General features: G+C 58.0%; 1 protein-coding gene across 3 annotated transcripts; it reads right to left on the bottom strand.

Moving 5' to 3' along the window:
• Positions 1-236: 236 nt before the first annotated feature.
• LRP3 (LDL receptor related protein 3) lies at positions 237-12,804 on the bottom strand. Of its 3 annotated transcripts, none has more exons than XM_086349620.1 (7): positions 12,185-12,804; positions 10,296-10,343; positions 4,559-4,733; positions 3,042-3,256; positions 1,502-2,618; positions 1,147-1,279; positions 237-909 (listed from the first exon to the last, which is right to left on the bottom strand). In XM_086349620.1, the coding sequence occupies exons 1-7, from the start codon at positions 12,255-12,257 to the stop codon at positions 706-708; spliced, it is 1,965 nt and encodes a 654-aa protein (XP_086205746.1). In that variant the 5' UTR covers positions 12,258-12,804; the 3' UTR covers positions 237-705. The 3 variants fall into 3 exon arrangements, with proteins under 3 accessions (XP_086205746.1, XP_086205745.1, XP_086205744.1); XM_086349619.1 differs by having other exon boundaries at positions 237-890; positions 4,559-4,697; positions 12,185-12,802; XM_086349618.1 differs by having other exon boundaries at positions 237-890; positions 12,185-12,799.
• Positions 12,805-19,299: the final 6,495 nt, after the last annotated feature.

The following is a 19,299-nucleotide window of genomic DNA, read 5'->3' as shown; positions in this document are numbered from 1 at the left end:
TCTGCAAAAGGATTCCCAGAATGGAGGCAGGGGAGGCAGATGGGGACTCCCCCCAGGTATCTTGTGTACCCTGGGGCCCTGGAGAGGGGCTTACCACTCCACCCTCTTCCCGTGTTCAACCCCCGGCAAGTCCCTCTGCCCACCATGCCCACCAGAGGGGCCAGGGTGCTGACACAGGAAGCTGGCAGGGCTCCCGGGTGGGCCTCTCCATAAGAAAGAAGGACACGGAGGCGGGGTAGAAATGACTGTGTATTCCCTGGTTACAAAGCGGGGCTGTGGCGGTCATCAGCGTGTCCGGCGGGTCAGCAGACCAGCAGGGCCTCGTCGTCACTGGCCTCCAACGTTGGGGAGCAGGGTGGCGGGGGGCTCCTGCAGACACCCAGTGGCTCTGATGGGTGAGGGCCGAGGGTGCTACCGGCAGTGAGGGCCGGGGGGTGAGGGTCCTGGCCCGAGCAGGACTCCTGAGGCACGTCCACAGGGGCTGGGCTGTCCACCAGAGGGTCCCTGCCAGCCTTTCTGTCCTTGTCAGCCGGCCTGGACTCCAAGGGGTCCCGCAGGCCGGAGGGGGGCGGCACAGGAGGTCCCACCTCCGAGGCGTGGCTGGGGGCGCCGGGGGACCCCTCCCCTGCTGCCCCCGGGCTGCTTGTGTCCGTTAGGGGTGCCGGGGGGTCCCGGGCAGCCCCCGGTGCCGGCTGGAGGAGCCCGTCACCCAGCACCGTCTGGGAGGTGCGCGCGGCTGTCAGCAGCGGGATCTGCCCGCGCGGTGCCCGCGGCCGGTGAAACAGCCGGTTCCAGAGGCGGCCTAGGCGGCGGCGGGAGGGCCCGCGGCGGGAGGCGTGTCTGCGCATCTGTCGCCGCATGGCCGTGCGCAGGTTCTGTAGCACCGAGGCCTGGAGGGTGGGGCGGCGGCTGAGGGGGCAGAGGTCAGCACGACCCCACCCCCGCCGAGGGGCCCCCTTGTCCCCTCCCCTGGCCTGTCACCCTGCCGAGGCCTCATCTCCCACCTCCCTCAACCCCAGGACCATCCCGGCTGCACGCTGTCGCACCCGGCCCCTGGGTACCTCCCTGTACCCCGCGTTCTCTGAGGTCTGGCTGGGCTGGTCGCGGGGGCGGGGCGGGGGTCCGGTCTCACGCTCTCAGGCTCACCTGGGATGCACTGTAGACAGGAAAGTCCTCGACGGGTGGAATGAGGCCCTGTGCGATGAGCTGCCCGTAGGACGGGGGTGCCTCCCGCCGCACAAACTCAGCCTCCAGGCGTGTCATCTGGGTCTCAAAGGCCCTGAGGGCAACGGCAGAAGGGCAGCATGGCAGGCCGGCCTGGCGGGGGTTGGGGTTGCACTTCCCGCTTCCCAGGATGTGGGCCCTCCTCCCTCCATCCGGGCATCCCGAGGGGCCCAGACCGGAGAAGCCCCGGGTGGGTGGCCCACAGCTGCAGGAAGCGTGAGCCAAGGCCCTCTCTCCAGGAACACGGAGGAAGTGACGCTCCGGCCCCAGCGCCCACCTGTACTCCTGCGTGCGCAGGGAGTAGAGCTTGAAGGCACAGCCCAGGGCGATGACGAGCAGCAGCCCGCAGACCAGGCTGCCGATGAGCGCAGCGGTGATGACCTTGCGGGGCACGGCCGCCAGGCAGCCGTGCTCATCGCTGCCGTCCTGGCAGTCCTCCTGACCGTCACAGCGCCACGTCTCGAAGATGCACAGGTTGGTGCCGCAGTGGAAGGTGCCCGGCTGGCAGGAGAAGCAGTTCTTCTCGTCCGCACCGTCGGGGCAGCTCTTCTGGTTGTTGCAGCGGTCGGCGGGCGTATAGCACAGGCCGCTGCCCCCCTCGCAGGGGTATTGGTCCGGGGGACAGGCGGGGCAGCCCTGCTCGTCTCGGCCGCTGGCACAGTGCCACCAGCCGTCACAGCGCTGCGGCTCCGAGAAGCAGCCTTGCTCGCCTGGGTCCTCCGCGTCGCCCTCGCGGCTGCTCCCGCACGGCTGCTCCCACGGGAGGCAGTAGCCCTTCACCTGGTAGGTGGCATTGAAGCCGTGGCCGGCGCTGCGGGCGCGGGCGTGGTAGGCCACGGTGAGGCGGCCTTGGGCGGCCTCGAGGCTCACGGGCCGGTGGTTGCTGCGGTAGGAGAGCGTCTGCAGCAGGCGGTCCCCGCGCTCGCCCAGGCCCTCGTACACCTGCACGTAGTCGTCATAGCCCAGCCGCAGCTCCAGCTGCAGCAGCACGCGGCGCGGGTCCTGCGTGTCCACCAGCCACGTGCAGTGAAGGTCCGAGGGCCCGCGGGCCGCGCCGAACAGGTCTGGGGAGGCGAAGGAGCCGTAGAAGCTGCCCAGCCGCCGGCCACAGGCCAGGTCGGGGCAGCCGGCCTCGTCGGAGCCGTCGCCGCAGTCCTGAGTGCCGTCGCAGCGCCGCTCGGCGGGCAGGCAGCGCGTGGAGCGCGCCCCGCTGCAGGGGAAGGTGCCCCCGGGGCACAGGCTGCCTGGCGGCTCCGAGGCGGGCGCCGAGCAGTTGCCCTCATCCGAGCCATCCCCACACTCGTCCACGGTGTTGCACTGCCAAGGGCCCGGCAGGCACTTGCCGTTGTCACAGCGGAACTCGTCAGCCTGGCAGGATGCCTGGCCCAGCTTCCCTGCAGGGTGAAGTGCGTGGTGGAGACAGTCAGGGGTGCGCAGAACCACCCTCCTCGTGGGGCCTGGGGCCAGCAGCCCGCAGGAGGTCCCCCCCATCCCAGCAAGGCCTCTGCAGGGTCCAGGGAGAGGCAGGACCCAAGGAGAAGGGCGCTGGACTCTCTCTCTCCCTGACCACCTGAGGGGCAGAGACACCTCAAATGTCGGGGAATCTCAGGTCCTGACCTGAGCTGGGGTCTATAAAGTGGGGTCAGTGATCTCGAGGGGTTCCAAGGCACCCCGAGGCAGCAAGATGACCAGTTCCCGTCCCAACGCTGGGCTCCAACTGTTGGGCTACTGGGGGAGACCCTGAGGGTAGGGGGCAGATGGAGGGTGCCACCCTCACCCCCGGGGAGCCCATAGGTGCACCCTGCCATTGGTGTTACCTCGGATGTAGGAGAGACGGAAGCCCTGGGCCTGGCCAGAACTGGAGGTGTCGGAGTGGAAGAAGATCCAGACGTGGTCCCGGGCAGAGATGAAGGCGGGCGGGATGGCAGATCCACAGAGCCGGAAGGCCTCCTGGCGGGGCGGGGCTGCAGGGCCCAGCATGAGCCAGTCCAGGGAGCACTGGTGGGACTCCTCCACGTCAAAGTTTCGGAAGCTGCAGGGGGTAGGGAGGACCTCAGACGTGAGTGGGTGGCCAGAGACCAGCAGGTCATGCTTAAACTCACAGCAAGGACGGCCAGCCCCAGCATCCTCTCCTCCACTCCCAGCTACTCAGCAGGCCCCCAGGGGTCCGAGAGTGGCTCCATGAAGAATCAGGACAACGTGGACAACTAGGAACATGTCAGCCCCCTTGCAGTTCTGTGAAGGCCTCCTCTTGTGCCTCTCCACCCTCCATCAGAACACACACGGTGCCCCAACCCAAGGCCACGTGGAGGCAGAGGCAGGAGTCCCAGGGTAGGCAATTCCCTCCACGTACACTCTCCCCTGAAGGACAAGGTCCAAGGGTCCAGATCCCCCTACGCTGGCTTTGCTTCAACAACCCCGGCAAGAATCCCAGGCCAGGGCACTGAGGGGGGCCTGTGTGCACAGGGCAGGCCTGGGCCGGGGGACAGCTCATCCCCTGGGGAGAAGCAGTGGCCCGGGCTGTGGATGAGCAGGGCTGAGGAGTACTCTAGAAGTGGCCAAAAAGGCTGGCGTCTTTGAAGAGATTCCCAGTGGCCACAGGGAAACAGGCACAGACCCTGATGTGTTCCCATCACACCCCTGGCCTTGGAGACGTGGAGTGACTGGGTCTTCCAGGCTTTGCATTTACAGGAGTGATACCCCAGCCAAACTCAAGCCTCGGTTCCACCATCTAATCTCCTCACCCCACTTCCTTCTGCACATCCCCGCAGCTTGAGCACCCTGCTCCTCCCTCTCCTGCTGAGATGGCCCCGAGGGCCCGGGGGAAAACCCGCTCTGGGCTTAGTGCCAGCCTGGCCTCAAGCCACCCCTGCAGGACAGACAGGACACCTCTGCCACCTCACAGATGACTGGGCCATGCCCTCCAGTCCCAGGGCTCCCCTCCCTGGCAGGCCTGAGGTGATAGACAGGCTCACAAGCCCATGAAAGAGGCCCAGGTCTGGGTAGCCAGCCCCAGAGACCCACACCCACATGTTCACATGCATTTGACCCATATATGTGCACACATAGACTCACACATGTATTTGCACACCTGCACATCTCACACACATGCCCTCCACACCTACACACACATGTGCTCACAAACGCACATACACGTGTCATTCATACCTGCTCAGGTTGGGCGCACACACATACACAAGCACATGTGTGTTCACACACACGTACACACACATCTGGTCACTGTACTTGTCACAGATACTCACATGCACACCATCACACATGCAGCGCGTGCAGGCCCACATCGAGTCGCTCTGACACCCCCGCGCACACGTACCTGATGGTGATCATGTCCCCGCGGTCGCCCTGTATGTACCAGCTGCAGTTGGTGCCCGGCGGGTAGTTGAGGGGCCAGGCTGGGCTGTAGATGACGCCGCGGCGCGCAGTGTGCCGCTCCAGCTGCCCGCTGCAGGCGGCTGTCAGGAGAGGAGGCTGAGAGGCGCTGGCTTCACCTTTGGGTGGGAGGGGGCAGTGAGGGAGGGCGACACTGAGCCCCTCACCCCGTGACCTGAGCACAGGCCTTCCCCAGGTAGGCTCAAGGCCAGCTAAGGTGACCATGGCCAAGGGCATGGGCGTGCCGTGAGACTTCAGGGAAGTGGTATGTATGGAGTGGGGAGAGGAGGACCCCCATGGACTCAGGACAGTCTACCCTGAGCCCCAGAGCCCAGCTCTTCTCCCCTACCCTCCACGGGGCTGGGAGCCAGCCCACCAACTCTCCTTGGCACCTCACAGGTAAGGCCTCTCGGCCTCGGGTCTCAGCTCAGTGGAGAATCCTGCAGCCCTAGGCCTGGTGGCCCAGCATAAGCAGGCCCACTATGGTTCCCTGCCTGCCACCCCACCACCCCAGGGCTGGCCTAATACAGGCCTCACCCAACACATTCTTTTTGAGGACCTACTATGTGGCAAGCACAGTACCAGGCATGTTCATAAGACGGGTAAAAGTCTGGCTCTGTGGGGCTCACAGACTGGGGGAGGAGCAGACAGACAATGCAGATTCCCTGGGCAAAGTGAAGTTTATAAAACGGGCCTGAAGGGAGGGGCCGATATCCTGAGGAGGCTGGAAACACAGGCTGGGTCTGATGGCATCTTGTGTGGCATTTAGATTTTATCCTGAGTGTGAGTGGGAGGCATACCAGGAGGGGATGTCATAACCAGATGAGGAAACCAAGGTTCAGAGAGGGTCGGTGAGTTGCCCATGGCCACAGCGGGTAAGTGGCAGAGTCAGGGCCCACCCTGGTCCTCTAGTGGGCTGGGCCTCTCATTGATAAAGTGCCAACTTATTGGTAAAGTGTCAACCGTCCACTGTGTCAGTGAGCACAAGGCATCACCCTGGCCAGCACGGGTGATGAGTGCCTCTATGCCCAGCCCCACAGGCCTCATTGTACCCACTTCATTAGTTACACATGCCCTCTGCACCCAGCCAAACTCACCTAGCCTAAAGGTGGCAAACCCTGCCCTGGTGTGCCCTGGCCTTTGCAGGACCAAGCAAGGTCCTATACTTGGTTGCCCCTGCCCCTCATAGCCCCTCACCATACTTCTTCATCTGATCTTCACAACAGCCTGTGGCACAGGCAGGCCCATTATACAGACGGAAAAACTGAGGCCCGGGGAGACAAATAGTACTTTTCCTGAGCCCAGTGACACTACCTACCTCTTCATTCTCCCTGACCCCTGACTGTTGCCCTGCAAGCAGGATCTCTCTGCTGGCTCTCAACAAGACTCTTTGGAACCCCAAAAGACTCAGCTGCAGAAAGAAGAGTGAAAGCCCTCCAGCAGCTTCCCATGCTCCACCCGTGGAGGTCCGGGTGATCCAAGGCTGTGACCCACAGGGGGTTAACCCCCAGCAGTGGCTCACAGGAGCATCAAGGGCTGGAAGAGAAAAACCCACACCGACCCTAAAGCAAGGCTGACCACATCGGGTCGCCGTCAGAGCCTTGACAGCCCCAGGTTGGTGAGGTACCAGCCAGGGCTCCCCACTTGGCATTCACCAGGGCCTGGAGGTCATCCTCCCTGAGCCTCAGTGTTCTCACAACCCAGGAAGGTAAGGACTAAACAACCGGAGTGGTGATCAGGGGCCTGAGCAACGTGTTTCCTTGGATGGGTGAGGCTTTGTGGGCTTCACAGAGATGCTGACCTGGGGACACCCTGGCAGGTGTGAGGTCAGGGCTCCTCCTCCTCCAGGATGCTGGGTGGGGGAAGAGTCCCTAGGCAGGGTTGGGAGCACATCCTCCCCCAACATTGAGTCTCTAAAGCAAACGTTACACCCGGAGTCAGATGCTCCATCAGCCAGTGTGGGAGTCACCCCTGTCCCCTCAGCCCCCAGGACAGGCCTGAGGCAAAGCAATACCCACTGTAGCCTAGAGGTTTTCCCCACAGGATGGAGCCCTCGTGGAGGCTGGGTTTATCCCCCATATAGCCAGAGAAAGCCAGGCCTGCAGGGACCCATGTCTGACCCTCTTTCATGACATGGGTAAGCCTGTCTCTCCAGACCACCAGCCTAGTCAGGAGCAGAAAACCAGACACTGCTTCTCAACAATCCCCTGGCAACATGTTCCCCCAGACATGCCTCACCCCAAGTGCCCCTCGGATGCCCCAGACATTTCCCCATTGGGGGCAGCAATGTCGCTGAGTCACTGTTAATTCTTCTGCAAGGGGGGAGTGGGCAGAGAGACCACGGGTTACTGCAGCCGTCGGCCTGGCCCATGCAGAGTGACCATGGATGGGGAGGGAGGCCGGGGTCCCTGCAGGAGCCCAAACTGGACACTGCCTGGCCATGGGCCTGGAGGGCATCACCAGCTCAGACGACCAGCCCTAGGCTTCTCTGGGACAGCAATCTCACTCCCATCCCACCACCACCCCAGCACCCAGGCACAGGCAGGAGAAAGAGCTTCGTGAATCCAGTCCAGTTCTGGAGTCCACACTGCCAGTCGCACCCTAGGCCCAGCTTGCCCATCAGTGAAATGGAGTCAGAGGGTGCTGCTCATCTCAGGGTGGCTGGAAGATGTGGGGGAGTAGCAGTCTGGAGGCAGACGTGCATGTGGGGTGAGGAGAGGGGACACCTATGGGAGGTGAGGGCAGAGATGGCGTGTGTGATGAGGGGTGGGCAGTGAGGGGAGCTGGGAGATACTGACGCAGGATGGAGGCTCTTGGGGGTCTTTAGGGGCCGTCAGAGAAGTCTGTCTGAGCTTAACTGCAAGTGACCTGTGTTCACTTGGACAGAAGTTTTGCTCAGGTCAAGGTGGCCTGCTCAAGGGAGCAAGGGGTGACTGAGTACTTTCAGACCAGCGTCCTTTCTTGGTCTAAAGAAATGTCAAATACTCCCGAGAGGGCATGAGCAAGCCTGAAGACACACAGCTTGCAGACCTGGTTTCCAGGGGCTGCCGGCACTCTGGACCACCTGCCAGTGTGCTGGAGGACTGGGAGCCGGGAGCCCAGCAGAGTGCCTGGGCGGAGCTGCCAGATGAGCGGAGAACACCCTGGAGACCCTGCCCATGCTCAGCCCCTGGGTCACAGCGGCCAAAGTCTGGGCTGCAGGGGTGAGTTATCCAACCCAGTTAGTGCCTGACAAGCTGGGGCAGGATGGCAGCTGAGAGGCAAAAGCCTGTGAGGTCCCCGGGTGGCTCAGCTGGACCCTGCGGAGGGACTGAGCCCAGTGAGGGTGGGAAAGCAGCAGGTGAGACAGTGATGACCCAGGCTCCTCACAGCAGGAATCGCACGGAAACCCTAGAAGTGCAGAGGGACGGAGCTTCGGGTGGGAGGAGACACTGGCAGCCAGAAGCTGGTCTCCACTTCTCTCAGCAATGCTAGAGGGTGAGAGACCAGCTCTAGGACAGCCTCAGTTCGGCATAGCCCCTGTGGCCACACAGGCTCTGTGTGCAGCTTCAGGACACCAGGGCCAGGGGCGGGGGTGGAGGGGTGCAGGCACAGACAGCTTGAACCCCGATGGCAGTCAAACAGGAGGCTGAACCTGGATGGATTTCTCTCCGGGCTCTACAGATGGACTTTGTCCCCAGCGCATCTCTTTTCGAACCCGGGACAGACATGTTTGGAGCCACATGCCTGCCCACACACCAGCAGGGGGACTGGCCTGGGACTCACATGTGTAAGACCTGCCACCCCTTTGTCCCCTTCCCCCTGCACCCACTCTCTACCATGGCCATGGACACCTGACCCAGGTGAGGCCAGTCTGTCTGGTCCTGGAGATTGGGGTGGGGAGACTGGGTTGTTAGCTGCAGGGGCCGTGACGTCAGGTGGGACTGAGGCTGGCTCAGCTCTGAGCAAGGCTGGGCCCTGAGCCAGCGCGGTCAGCAGCGGAGGCCAGGCTGCAGGAGCAGGAAGGAGCTGGTTGAAGGGAGAATGGAAAAGGAGGCTGAGAGTATGCATCTAAGAGATAAGCCTGGGAGAGCAGCTTGTATGAATTCTGAGCCTCCCCATCGCAGGGACAGCCCAGGAGACAGCCCACCCCACCCCACCCTTCCGCCTCCCTGAGCTGCCTCAGTGGGCTTCTGTGGCCAGCCAGGCCCTGAGCTGCTGCTGCTGCTGCTGCTAAGTTGCTTCAGTCGTGTCCGACTCTGTGCGACCCCATAGACAGCAGCCCACCAGGTTCCCCTGTCCCTGGGATTCTCCAGGCAAGAACACTGGAGTGGGTTGCCATTTCCTTCTCTAATGCATGAAAGTGAAAAGTGAAAGTGAAGTCACTCAGTCGTGTCCGACTCTTAGCGACCCCATGGACTGCAGCCCACCAGGCTCCTCCGTCCATGGGATTTTCCAGGCAAGAGTACTGGAGTGGGGTGCCATTGCCTTCTGCAGGCCCTGAGCAGAACTTTTAATAAAAATCCCAGGTACCTCCTGCCCCACGACGCAGCTCAGGACACAGCAAACAAGCCCGCAGCCCCCAGACTCCAGCTCCCGAGGCCCTTCTCAGATGTCTCCCCTGGCACCAAGGGACCCAACCCCTGGCAGCCCCCTCAGCAAAGGGCAAATGCCCCTGATGGCCTCAGCCCTGAAGGCTCCCGCTCCTGGCGGCCTTTGCTATACTCGGCACCAGGCCCACACATGAAGACAGCCAGCGGATGGACAGACAGGCAGGAGGCAGCCACGGAGTTCAACTGTGTTTTCTTAGATCCCGTGTGTCTATTTGGCACCTGCTTATCACAGGGCCAAACTATCAGCCAAAGTGTTTACTTTGCTGCAAACCGGTGTCCCTGAAACTGGTCTTTCCCTGGCAGACAGGCTGATGCGAGAAAGAACCCCTACAGACTTCTTACCTAATTCACACGCCAAGACAATATTTCATCCCAGGGTCAGGTACCAGGCACAGAGAGACCACCCCCCCTAGCCCAGAGCTCTTGGGGATTAGCCAAACTAGCCAGCCCTTAGATGTTTACTCTGCCCTGTCTTGCCCTTCTCACCGAAACTTCGATCAAGGCTCTGGCCAAAGCCTTCCATTCACTTCTGTCTGCCTGACTAGACCTGGTATTGTCCAAGTGACCCTAAAAGTGGCATGGCATGTCCCCTCCTCGCAAGACACGCAAGTAACAAATTCCTCCATCAATGGCTTTGGCCTCTCTGTGTTGTTGCTCAGTGATACCTTCATAAACTAAATCCCAGGTGGAATTTTAAAGCAGGCAGGCATCTTATGGTGCCCTACGGTTCTCTGGGACCCCCACTGCCTACAGGAATCATAGTCTGCCAAGTGTGCAGGCCATGACAGTTTCCTAGCTGTATGAGGCTACCACGTGCAAAAGCTGTACTGAACACCTTACCTCACTGGCCCATTTAACCAGGCTTCATGGTTAAAGGCACCCATTTTACAGAAGAGGAAACTGAGGCTCAGAGAGGTATAAGCTTGCCCAATGCCAAAAAACTCCTTTGTGATGCATAGATGCCCAGGAATTGAGGTGGAAAAAGGCCAGGTGACCTCAGGGGTGGAGCCAGGCTCCTGAAGGTTGGTACTCAGAGGTCATTAAACCAGGAGAGCAGGGAGGAGGGAAGGGGAGAAGCATGTTACTCACCTAAGGCAGGAACGGCGCTGCTGAACCGCCCAGTGAGAACAATGTTCACTGTGGGAGACACAAAGCGGGTTCAGTGGTGTGGGGGAGGGGAGGAGAAGGGGGGTGGCTCTCGGGGCTTAAGCCCTTGGGGTGCAAAACAAGAGAGCCCAAACTCCAGGCTGCTTAAGGGTACGGCCTAGAGCACTGTTACAGGCCTGCTAGGATGGGCAGAACGAGAACCCCAGGGGATCTCAGGACTCACCCAAACACCCATAGTAGGAGAGAGCAGGGTGCAAGCCTGGCTGCACCAGGCCACTCCCGCCATTCCCCACGCTTGGGAATTCTAACTCACGTGGGAGGGGGCTTGCTTGTATCTTCTCAGGCTTGGGAACCAGGGCCTTGACCATCCTTCAGGGAAAGACCTTGCTCAACCCGGGCACGGGCCCTGCTTATGAAGGGAGCTCCTACCACTGTATGGCTTCCTCCCTCTGAGGGGCCTTGCCAGCCAGCCAGGGAGGGAGGGAAGCAGTTCTGATCATCCCCATTCTACAGGCACTCACAGCTACCAGGGTTCAAGGTCCTTCTCACTGCACCATGCTGACCTTGCGAAGAGAGGCAAAGAATTTGCCTGCCACCTACCCCTTCAAGTATCCACCACCATGGGATCTGCCCTTTGCTTTCACTGAATGCTTTCCTGCAGCGATTATGGGAGCAGAAAATGTAGGCACACTCAACTTCCTGAGGTTCAGGGTGCCCCCTTCCCCAACATCAACGATGCCAAGGGAAGCAGAGAACATCTCTACAGGGGTCAGCCCTGTAGCCCAGGGGTCTGGTGAAGAAGAGAGCCAGCTGCCCCCTGGCAGGACACCCAGGCTCTGCTGGGCGGGAGAGGGCCTTGGGGGAGGCCAAAGGGTCTGCGCCTTGCCTTGCACCCCGGGGGAAGCCAGGCACTCAGGAGCACGGGACCACACTGACAGATTGGGGAGTGGGCACTCTAGGGGCCATGAAGCTTACTGAGATCTGCTCACGCAGCTAAGGCAGGGGCCTGACCCCAGCTCCTAGATTCTTGGGGGCAGAGGAGAGTGCACCCTAAAATGAACAGGCTTCTTTTTTTTACTTTGTCATTTCAGTGGCTTCAACAAACCTTCTGGGATTACAGAGCCTTCACTGATGACACCATAGGGTGTCCCCTAATGACCCCGGGCTTAGATAATGGCCTCCCTCCTTCATCATGGTAAATAAAGGAGCCATGTGGCTAGAGGATTTAACCCCTTGCTTCCCCTCTCCCGCACACAAGGCCCTGGAAAGGTGGACAGAAAAGCTCTGGCAGGGCTGGATGGGTCCCTCGGCCCTCCCCAGACACATCACCCTGGGCTGCTGAGGCCTGCCCTGCTGGGTCCGAGAAGACACAAAGGGGAGACAGGAGTCATTCTAGCAACTGCCTCCTGCCGCGCATCCTGATCCCGGCTCCGGCTGGCTCCCGCCCCCAACCCACTCCAGGCAGGAAATAGTTCCTTATTCAGGGGACTACCGGCCCCAGCCCCGCTGGCTTCGCCTTTGTCCGCAGCTCCGGAGGTCCGGATCCCCCATCGCCGCCAGGCTAAGCGCGGGGAAGTCAGGCAGAAAGCCACTGCCCGCCAATTCCAGGCGCCCGCACAGCGGGCCGCCCCGCGCGCCGCTCACCCGGGCTCCCGGACGCTATTCTGAACCCTGCTAGAGAGGCCTAAGACCCCAGCAGGCCGGGGTGTCGGGGAGCCGCAGTCTCCTCGGCCTCTGGCGGGAGCTCTCGCAGTGCCCGCCCCGGGAGCCCCAGCCGCAACCAGGAGAGGGGCGCCCCGGGTCCGACCAGGGCGCGGCGCGGAACTACGAGGCAGGGGACCGATCCCGCTGCGGCCGCGCGGCCCACTCACCCAGGCAGACGACAGCGAGCTGCGCCCGGGCGCCCGGCGCCCCCTCCGGCCCCGCGGCCGCCCGCTTCTCCATGCCGGGGCCGGCCGGCCGCCCGCGGGCGCCGCCTCCTGCCCCGCGCCTGCGGCTCCGGCTCGGGCTCCCGCGGCTGCTGCGGCTCGGATGCGGGCGGCGGCTCCGGCGGCGTCTTTGTGAGGCGGCGGTGCAGGCCCGCAGCGCGCGCGGGGCCACATTGGCCGCGGCGTCACGGGCCCCGCGGGGGCTCAGCGGCGGCCGCCAGGGAGGACCCCCGCCCGCCGCTGCCCCCGCGCCCTGGACCCCGCGGCGCGGCCGGCCTGTGCCCGGGGGCCCCCGGCGCGCCCATGCCCCGCGGCGCGCAGCCCGCCCGGCCCTGGCGCCCCCCGGCCGCCCCGCGCTGCGCCGAGCCCGCCCGGCCGGTGCCGCCGGTGGAGCGTCCGCGGGTCTGTGGGTCCCGCCGCCCGGCCCCTGGCCCGCCCGAGCCCGGAGGCCGCGCCGCGCCAGCCACGTGACACGCCCGCCGAGCCGCAGTGGCGCTGGCAGGGCGGGTGCGGGCGGCTGGGGCGGGCGGGGGGCGCGCGCCCCGCCTTGGGTGCTGGACAGCTCCACGCAGGCGGCCCCTGGCCAGTGCGCGCCCTCCCGGCCGAGCCTGGCGCTCCCGGCAGCCCTCCTCCCCGCCCAAGAATCTGTCCCTCCCGGAGCCGGCTGAGATGGGAGGGGAGGGGGGCGGTGATGGATAGGGGGTGGCAGAGAAAGGGGCTAGAGGAGCTGCTAAGGGGACCTGAGGGCAGGACCGCGCCTGGTGGCGCAAGACTAAGGCCTGTCTTCTGTGTGAGGACCTGCCCCCCTCATTGGCCACGACCAAGCAGACCCACCGCATCCCTGAGATGAATCGCTCTGCGCAGAGAGAGGCCTGTGAGGGGACACTGCTGACCAGGTGACCATTCTTAAGAGGCCTCTGGAAACCCACCCCTCCCGCGGGCCCCAGAGCCCACGCAGTCATCCCGACAGGCACTGGGAAATGGAGAAAAGGCCTGTTTTCCAGCCTCTTCCATCCGGGAGTGTTGTCAACCAAGGGCCTGGACCCAGTAGAAGCCGAAACCCTGGGGAACAGTTTGAGGAAATCACCTAAAGGGCCACCCCTCCTTTCTTGAGAACCTTGTGAAATGGGATGTCCCCAGAGCGTCCCTCCCTGTCCTGGCTGCTGGGTATAACCTTCCCTGCCTTCGTCCCCAAGCCAAGGCTCAGGATTGGTCTCCCCTTGATGTTCCCTGTTTTGCAAAGAAGGTAGAGAGAAACCAGTGTTATGTTAGTGAACATTGTAGACATTGTAATTCAACTAACTCATTTTCACAGTGCAGGCCAGCTGGATTTTAATTTTTAAAAATCTGGGGGAAAAACAACTTTTAGGTTTTCTGTCTTCCCTTGTTCTCTCTTCTAATTCTTCTGGTGATTTTTCCACAGTGGACTTCTTGGGATATGTATTAAAGGATTTAAGAATCAAATAACAGGATAAATGACTCATTTATAGTAAAGAGCACTAGCCTGCAGTAATTCGGTTTCAAAATTTCATCAGGCTGCTGACCACCCTGTAATGGGTGTTTATGCTTAGCAAAAATGTTCAGCAGAAGTAGGGATAGGCAGAGTCTGCAGTTTTGTTTCCATCTGAAGATGCTTTCTGCCTCAGTATATGTTTTTCAAGCTATGTAAGGAATCCAGGGTTGACACCAGTGCCCTGGGGAGTCCTACTGGAGCTTGTGGGGAATGGAAAAATATGAGCCCCTATGTACACTTCTCAAATACAAAATATGTTTAACCAAGTGGGAAAACATGGTTAGATAAAAAGCTCCAATTTGCCCAATCTGTTCAGACTCACTGTCAACCCTCATAAACCCACAGGCCAGAGCACAGACAGCCTGGGACCCTTTGGTCAATTGGGAACAAGTCTTCCCACTGCCCAGTAGAGCAGGGTCAGAAAACAACAACCACCTAACTTTATGTAAACTTTCGATAATTTGTTCAGCACGAATTTTTCTTGCATTTATATACGTTTTAAAAAATATAACTTATCTGGAACTTCCCTGTTGGTCTAGTGGTTAAGAATTTACCTACCAATGCAGGGGATACGGATTCAATCCCTGGTCTGGGAAGACTCCACACGCCACAGAGCAACTAAGCCCATGTGCCACAACTACCGAAGCCTGAGCACCTAGATCCATGCTCTGCAACAAGAGTATGTGTGTTAGTTGCTCAGTCGTGTCTCACTCTTTCAACTCCACAAACTGTGGCCTGCCAGGCTCCTGTGTCCATGGGATTCTCCAGGCCAGAATACTGAAGTGGGTTGTCATTTCCTTCTCCCAGGGATCTTTCCAACTCAGGGATCAAACCTGAGTCTCCAGGGTCTCCTGCATTGGCAGGCAGATTCTTTACTGCTGAACCACCTGGGAGAAGACACCACAGTGAGAAGCCCACGCACAAAAACTAGAGAGTAGCCCCCCATTCACTGCAACTAGAGAAAACCCACGTGCAGCAACAAAGACCGAGCACAGTAAAAAAATAAAATAAAAAATAATAATTAATGAAATTTAGAAATATATGAAGGGAATGGCAACCCACTTCAGTATTCTTGCCTGGAGAATCCCATGGGCAGAGGTGCCTGGTGGGCTATAGTCCATGGGGTCGCAAAGAGTCAGACATGACTGAGTGACTAACACAGAAATATATGTGACTTATCTTGATTACTGGGGCTTCCCAAGTAGCATTAGTGGTAAAGAACCCACCTGCCAACGCAGGATATGTAAGGGACTAAGTTTTGATCCCTGGGTTGGAAGGGAGGAGGAAATGGCAACCCACTCCAGTATTCTTGCCTGGAGAATCCCCTGGACAGAGGAGCCTGGTAAGCTACAATACATGGTGTTGCCAAGAGCTGGACATGACTGAAGCGACTTAGCGCATGCACACACATCTTGATTACTGAGTCTTCTGGCACAAACTTAGTCCCTGCCTACGCTGCTGCTCCTAAGATGCTTCAGTTGTGTCCGACTCTTCGTGACGCCATGGACTGCAGCCTACCAGGCTCCTCTATCCATGGGACTCTTCAGGCAAGAACACTGGAGTGGGGTGCCATTTCCTTCTCCAATGCAGGAAAGTGGAAAGTGAAAGGGGAGCCACTCAGTCGTGTCTGACTCTTCATGACCCCATGGACTGCAGCCCACCAGGCTCCTCTGTCCGTGAGATTTTCCAGGCAAGAGGACTGGAGTGGGCTGCCATCGCCTTCTCTGGACCCTGCCTATATGGAGACCTTGACTGTCTGACATCCCTTTCCAGTTTAGTCTCCTGGTGGTCTAGCGCCCTCTAGAGGCTGCTGCCCCAGGCAGGGCCTCCCTAGGGGGCTCCAGTGGAGCCCTGGCCCAGTCTTCTCCTGTAACCCTTCTAACCACTTCTGGAGCAGTTCCTGGCAGCCTAATCTCTGCTGCAGGCCTTGACAGTCTGGTTGCAGTCACCAGGTCCCCCACAACTTTTTAACAAACATCCCACCTTGGCTTGATTGTCTCCAGGAGGCCTGTGTCCCTCACAACCAAATCTTCCAACTAGTGGAGAATTTAGTACTGGAAAGGGGTGATACAGGTAACAAACCCCAAGACCCTGCAGACCGGCTGGAGCCGATGAGGAAACAGTGGGGCGGAGGGACCCAGGCAGGGGATCAAGGTCTTCCTGGCAGGAAGCTGACCTTCCTAGTTAGGAGGAAGGGAAGCTGCTGTTCCTTCCACATGTCTCCTGAGCTTCAGCATGTGGGCCACTGACAGCAATCTGCTCCAGGAGTGAGGTGAGGAGGGCAAGCAGAGAGAAGGAAGGGGCTTGGAGGCGTCCCACATAAATCCCCTTCTGGAACAACCTCCTCACCAAAATGCAGGCACAACTCAAGCCCGCTCTTACCCAATGGTTGCTGGACCCTATGTAGAGGACGCCAAGTTGGCTGGTAATGGTCTTTCTCAATCTCACACAGTGAGCATCGTTTTGAGGAGCAAAGGCCAAATGTGGCTTTGGCAGGTCAAACTGAAACAAGGGCTTATGATCACTGGGTCCAGGTCTACTGCAAGTGCCTTCCAGGGTGGGGGGCAAGCTCTCCATTTTCCAGACACTTCCAAATCTGCCGTCTGCACCTTCGCTATTGTGTCCCTCTCGGTTCATGGTGGCATCATTTGCTGAATTAATAATTTCTACTCCAATCCCCTAGAGCCATCCATCACTAAGTCCTGATAGCTCAACCCCACAATGTGGGTATCTCAAATCAAATCTACCCACTTCTCTTCATTACCACAGCCAGCTCCCTGGTCCCAGCCACCACCTCCTCTCTCTTGGGCCTCCTACATGGTCCCCTGCCTCCCAGTTAACAGCTCACATTTTTAACATGCAAAATGAATCATGCTTCCTACAGAAAATGCACCAGGGCAGACTTTGAAGTTTTTAACCTGAGCTTTGTGATCCTGTGGGACTAACCCTGCCTACCAACCTCTCCAAGCCCCCCTCTCCACCCAACTCGTTCTGGCCCCAGAATGTTTCCACCTTAGCCAGAGCTAAGATCTACGTTTCCTTCTTGGCCAGAAAAGCAGTCAAGAAGCAGAGGAGGAGAGTGTTTGGAGAGATGTTCTTAGCCCTGTGAGCGGCCCCTCCAGCGTGTGGAGGTAACTGTTGCTACATGTCCAGGGCCACCTTGGAGAGAAGCGCTCCAAGCCCCTGAGGATGGCCACTCACTGGAGCCAGTGGTGGGAGGGCTGTTCTGTCTGCATTTAAGTCTCTCTTTGGGCAGAAACAACCCTTGAATGCTTTGTAAGATCCCTCTGGGACCCAGCAGAGAAGCCTCACAAGACTGTGCTTTCTCTATTTTGCTATTTCTTCGCTATTTTGCTCTCATATACATCAAAGTCCGTGTTTCTCAAATGATATTTTAAAATCTCAGCCTTTTAGGTAGAAACTAACAGGAAAACGTGCAACTATGGGACTTCTGAATGGCAGCTAATGTTGTACAGCTTGAATATAAGCTGGTAGAAGGACAGGAAAGAAGCAAGAAGAGAAAGAATAGCCTCAGAGAAAGAGAGTTAAGGTTTATTTGCCTTAGAAGTACTAGAAATATCAAAACCACAATGAGACACCACTTTATATCCATTAAGATGGCTATTATAAAAAAAAAAAAGAAAGAAAGAAAGAAAATATCAAGTGTTGGCAGGCATGCGGAGAAGTTAGAACACTTGTGCATTTCTGATGGGAATGTAAAATGGTACAGCTGCTGTGGGAAACAGTTTGGCAGTTTCTCAAAAGGTTAAATATAGAACCACCATATGATCCAGCTATTCCACTTCTGAGTATGCACCCAAAAGAATTGAAAGCAGGAACTCCAGGAAATGTTTGTACACTCATGTTCGTGGAAGCATTATTCACAATAACCGACAAGCAGAAGCAACTCAGGGGAAGTGAAAGTGTTAGTCCCTCAGTCTAACGACTGAGGTGGCTACCACGACTCTTGGGGACCCCCCGACTGTAGCCCGCCAGGCTCCTCTGTCCATGGAATTCTCCAGGCAAGAATACTGGAGTGGGCAGCTTTTCCCTTCTCCTGGGGATCTTCCCAACCCAGGGATCAAACCCAGGTCTCCTGCATTGCAGGCTGGTTCTTTACCATCTGAGCCACCAGGGAAGCCCAGAAACAACAGAAGTGCCCATTAATAAATGAATGGATAAGTAAAGTGTAATATAGAGTTATAGGCATAGACATAATGCTATTCAGTGAACAAGGAAGGATGTTCTGATCCATGCTTCAACATGGATGAACCTTGCGAACATTCTGCTAAGTGAAACCAGCCATTCACAAAAGGACAAATAGTGTGTAATTCCACTTACATGAGGGACATAGAGCCATCAAATTCACAGAGACAGGAAGTAGAAAGGTCGTTGCTAGGGACTCGGGGAGGAGGAACCAACGGGGATTCATTGATGAACAAGAGTTTCCCTTTGGGAAAATGAAAGTTCTGGAGATGGAGAGTGGTGATGGTTATACAACAACATGACTGTACTTAATGCCACTGAACTGTGCACTTAAAAGTGCTTAAAACGGTAAATTTTGTGTAATAGGCATTTGACCACAAATAAAAAATACTGAAAATAGGGACTTGCCCAGTGTTCCAGTGGCTAAGACGCCATGCTCCCAATGCTGGGGACCTGGGTTCAATTCCTGGTCAGAGAACTAGATCTCACATGCCACTAGTAAGAGTTTGCATGCTACAACTTAAAAAAAAAAAAAACAACCCTGCATGCCACAATGAAGACCGAGGGTCCTTCGTACCACAGCTAAGAACTGGCATAGCCAGATAAATAAATAGGTACTTTTTAAAATACTAAAACTGGCAAAATTCCAAGTTGTGACAACATTTCCACCTGGACTCCATGGGGTGAGGTGGCCAGCCTAAATGGCTGCTCTGGATTTAATGTGTTTCCCAGCATCCCTACCCTCCCAGAACCTCACAAAGCGCAGAGCAGAGCCCTGCTCCACCCTGTGCAGCCCAGGGACCCCGCCTGCCGCATCTGCAGGCACACTGGCAATGGGCTCAGTGCAGCAAAGTGCATCTACCTAGACACTCTCCAGGCCGCCGCTGGTTCTTCCAACTTTAATAGACCTGCAGCAGTAAAATAATTTTACCTTCAGTATTGAACAGTAATTTTCAAATTATAGGCCTGGAACAGTGATAGTATGCTATAAAAGCCCCATTCCAAAAAAAAAAAAAAAGGCTTTTTACTGCAATAAAAATGTTAGTGCCAGGTCATCCCCTTGGTTTACATAACCCTCTCCACAGTAATTTTGAATAAGGAGTACAGTTTCAATTTTCAATCAAAAAGCTCCCCCTCCGCCTTGCTGAACCACTCAGAAGTACCCTGAAACAGTAATCATTTTGTATATTGATTTGGGGGGGGAATCAATCCAATTCAGTCCACCTCACTAAATTATTAATGGAGCAAAGTACATCAGAACCCCGAGGTGACTAAACAGGTACTGTTTGTTCTTTAACTTCATTGCTGCCGCGGGAATGAAGGTGATAGTTTGAAAGCC

Source organism: Bos grunniens, chromosome 18, assembly GCF_055505025.1.
Source record: "Bos grunniens cultivar Pamir isolate PY7600 chromosome 18, Bosgru_T2T1.0, whole genome shotgun sequence".
NCBI classification, from domain to species: Eukaryota; Metazoa; Chordata; class Mammalia; order Artiodactyla; family Bovidae; genus Bos; species Bos grunniens.
Note: the sequence above shows the minus strand (reverse complement) of the source record. Positions and strands in the feature narration are given on the sequence as shown.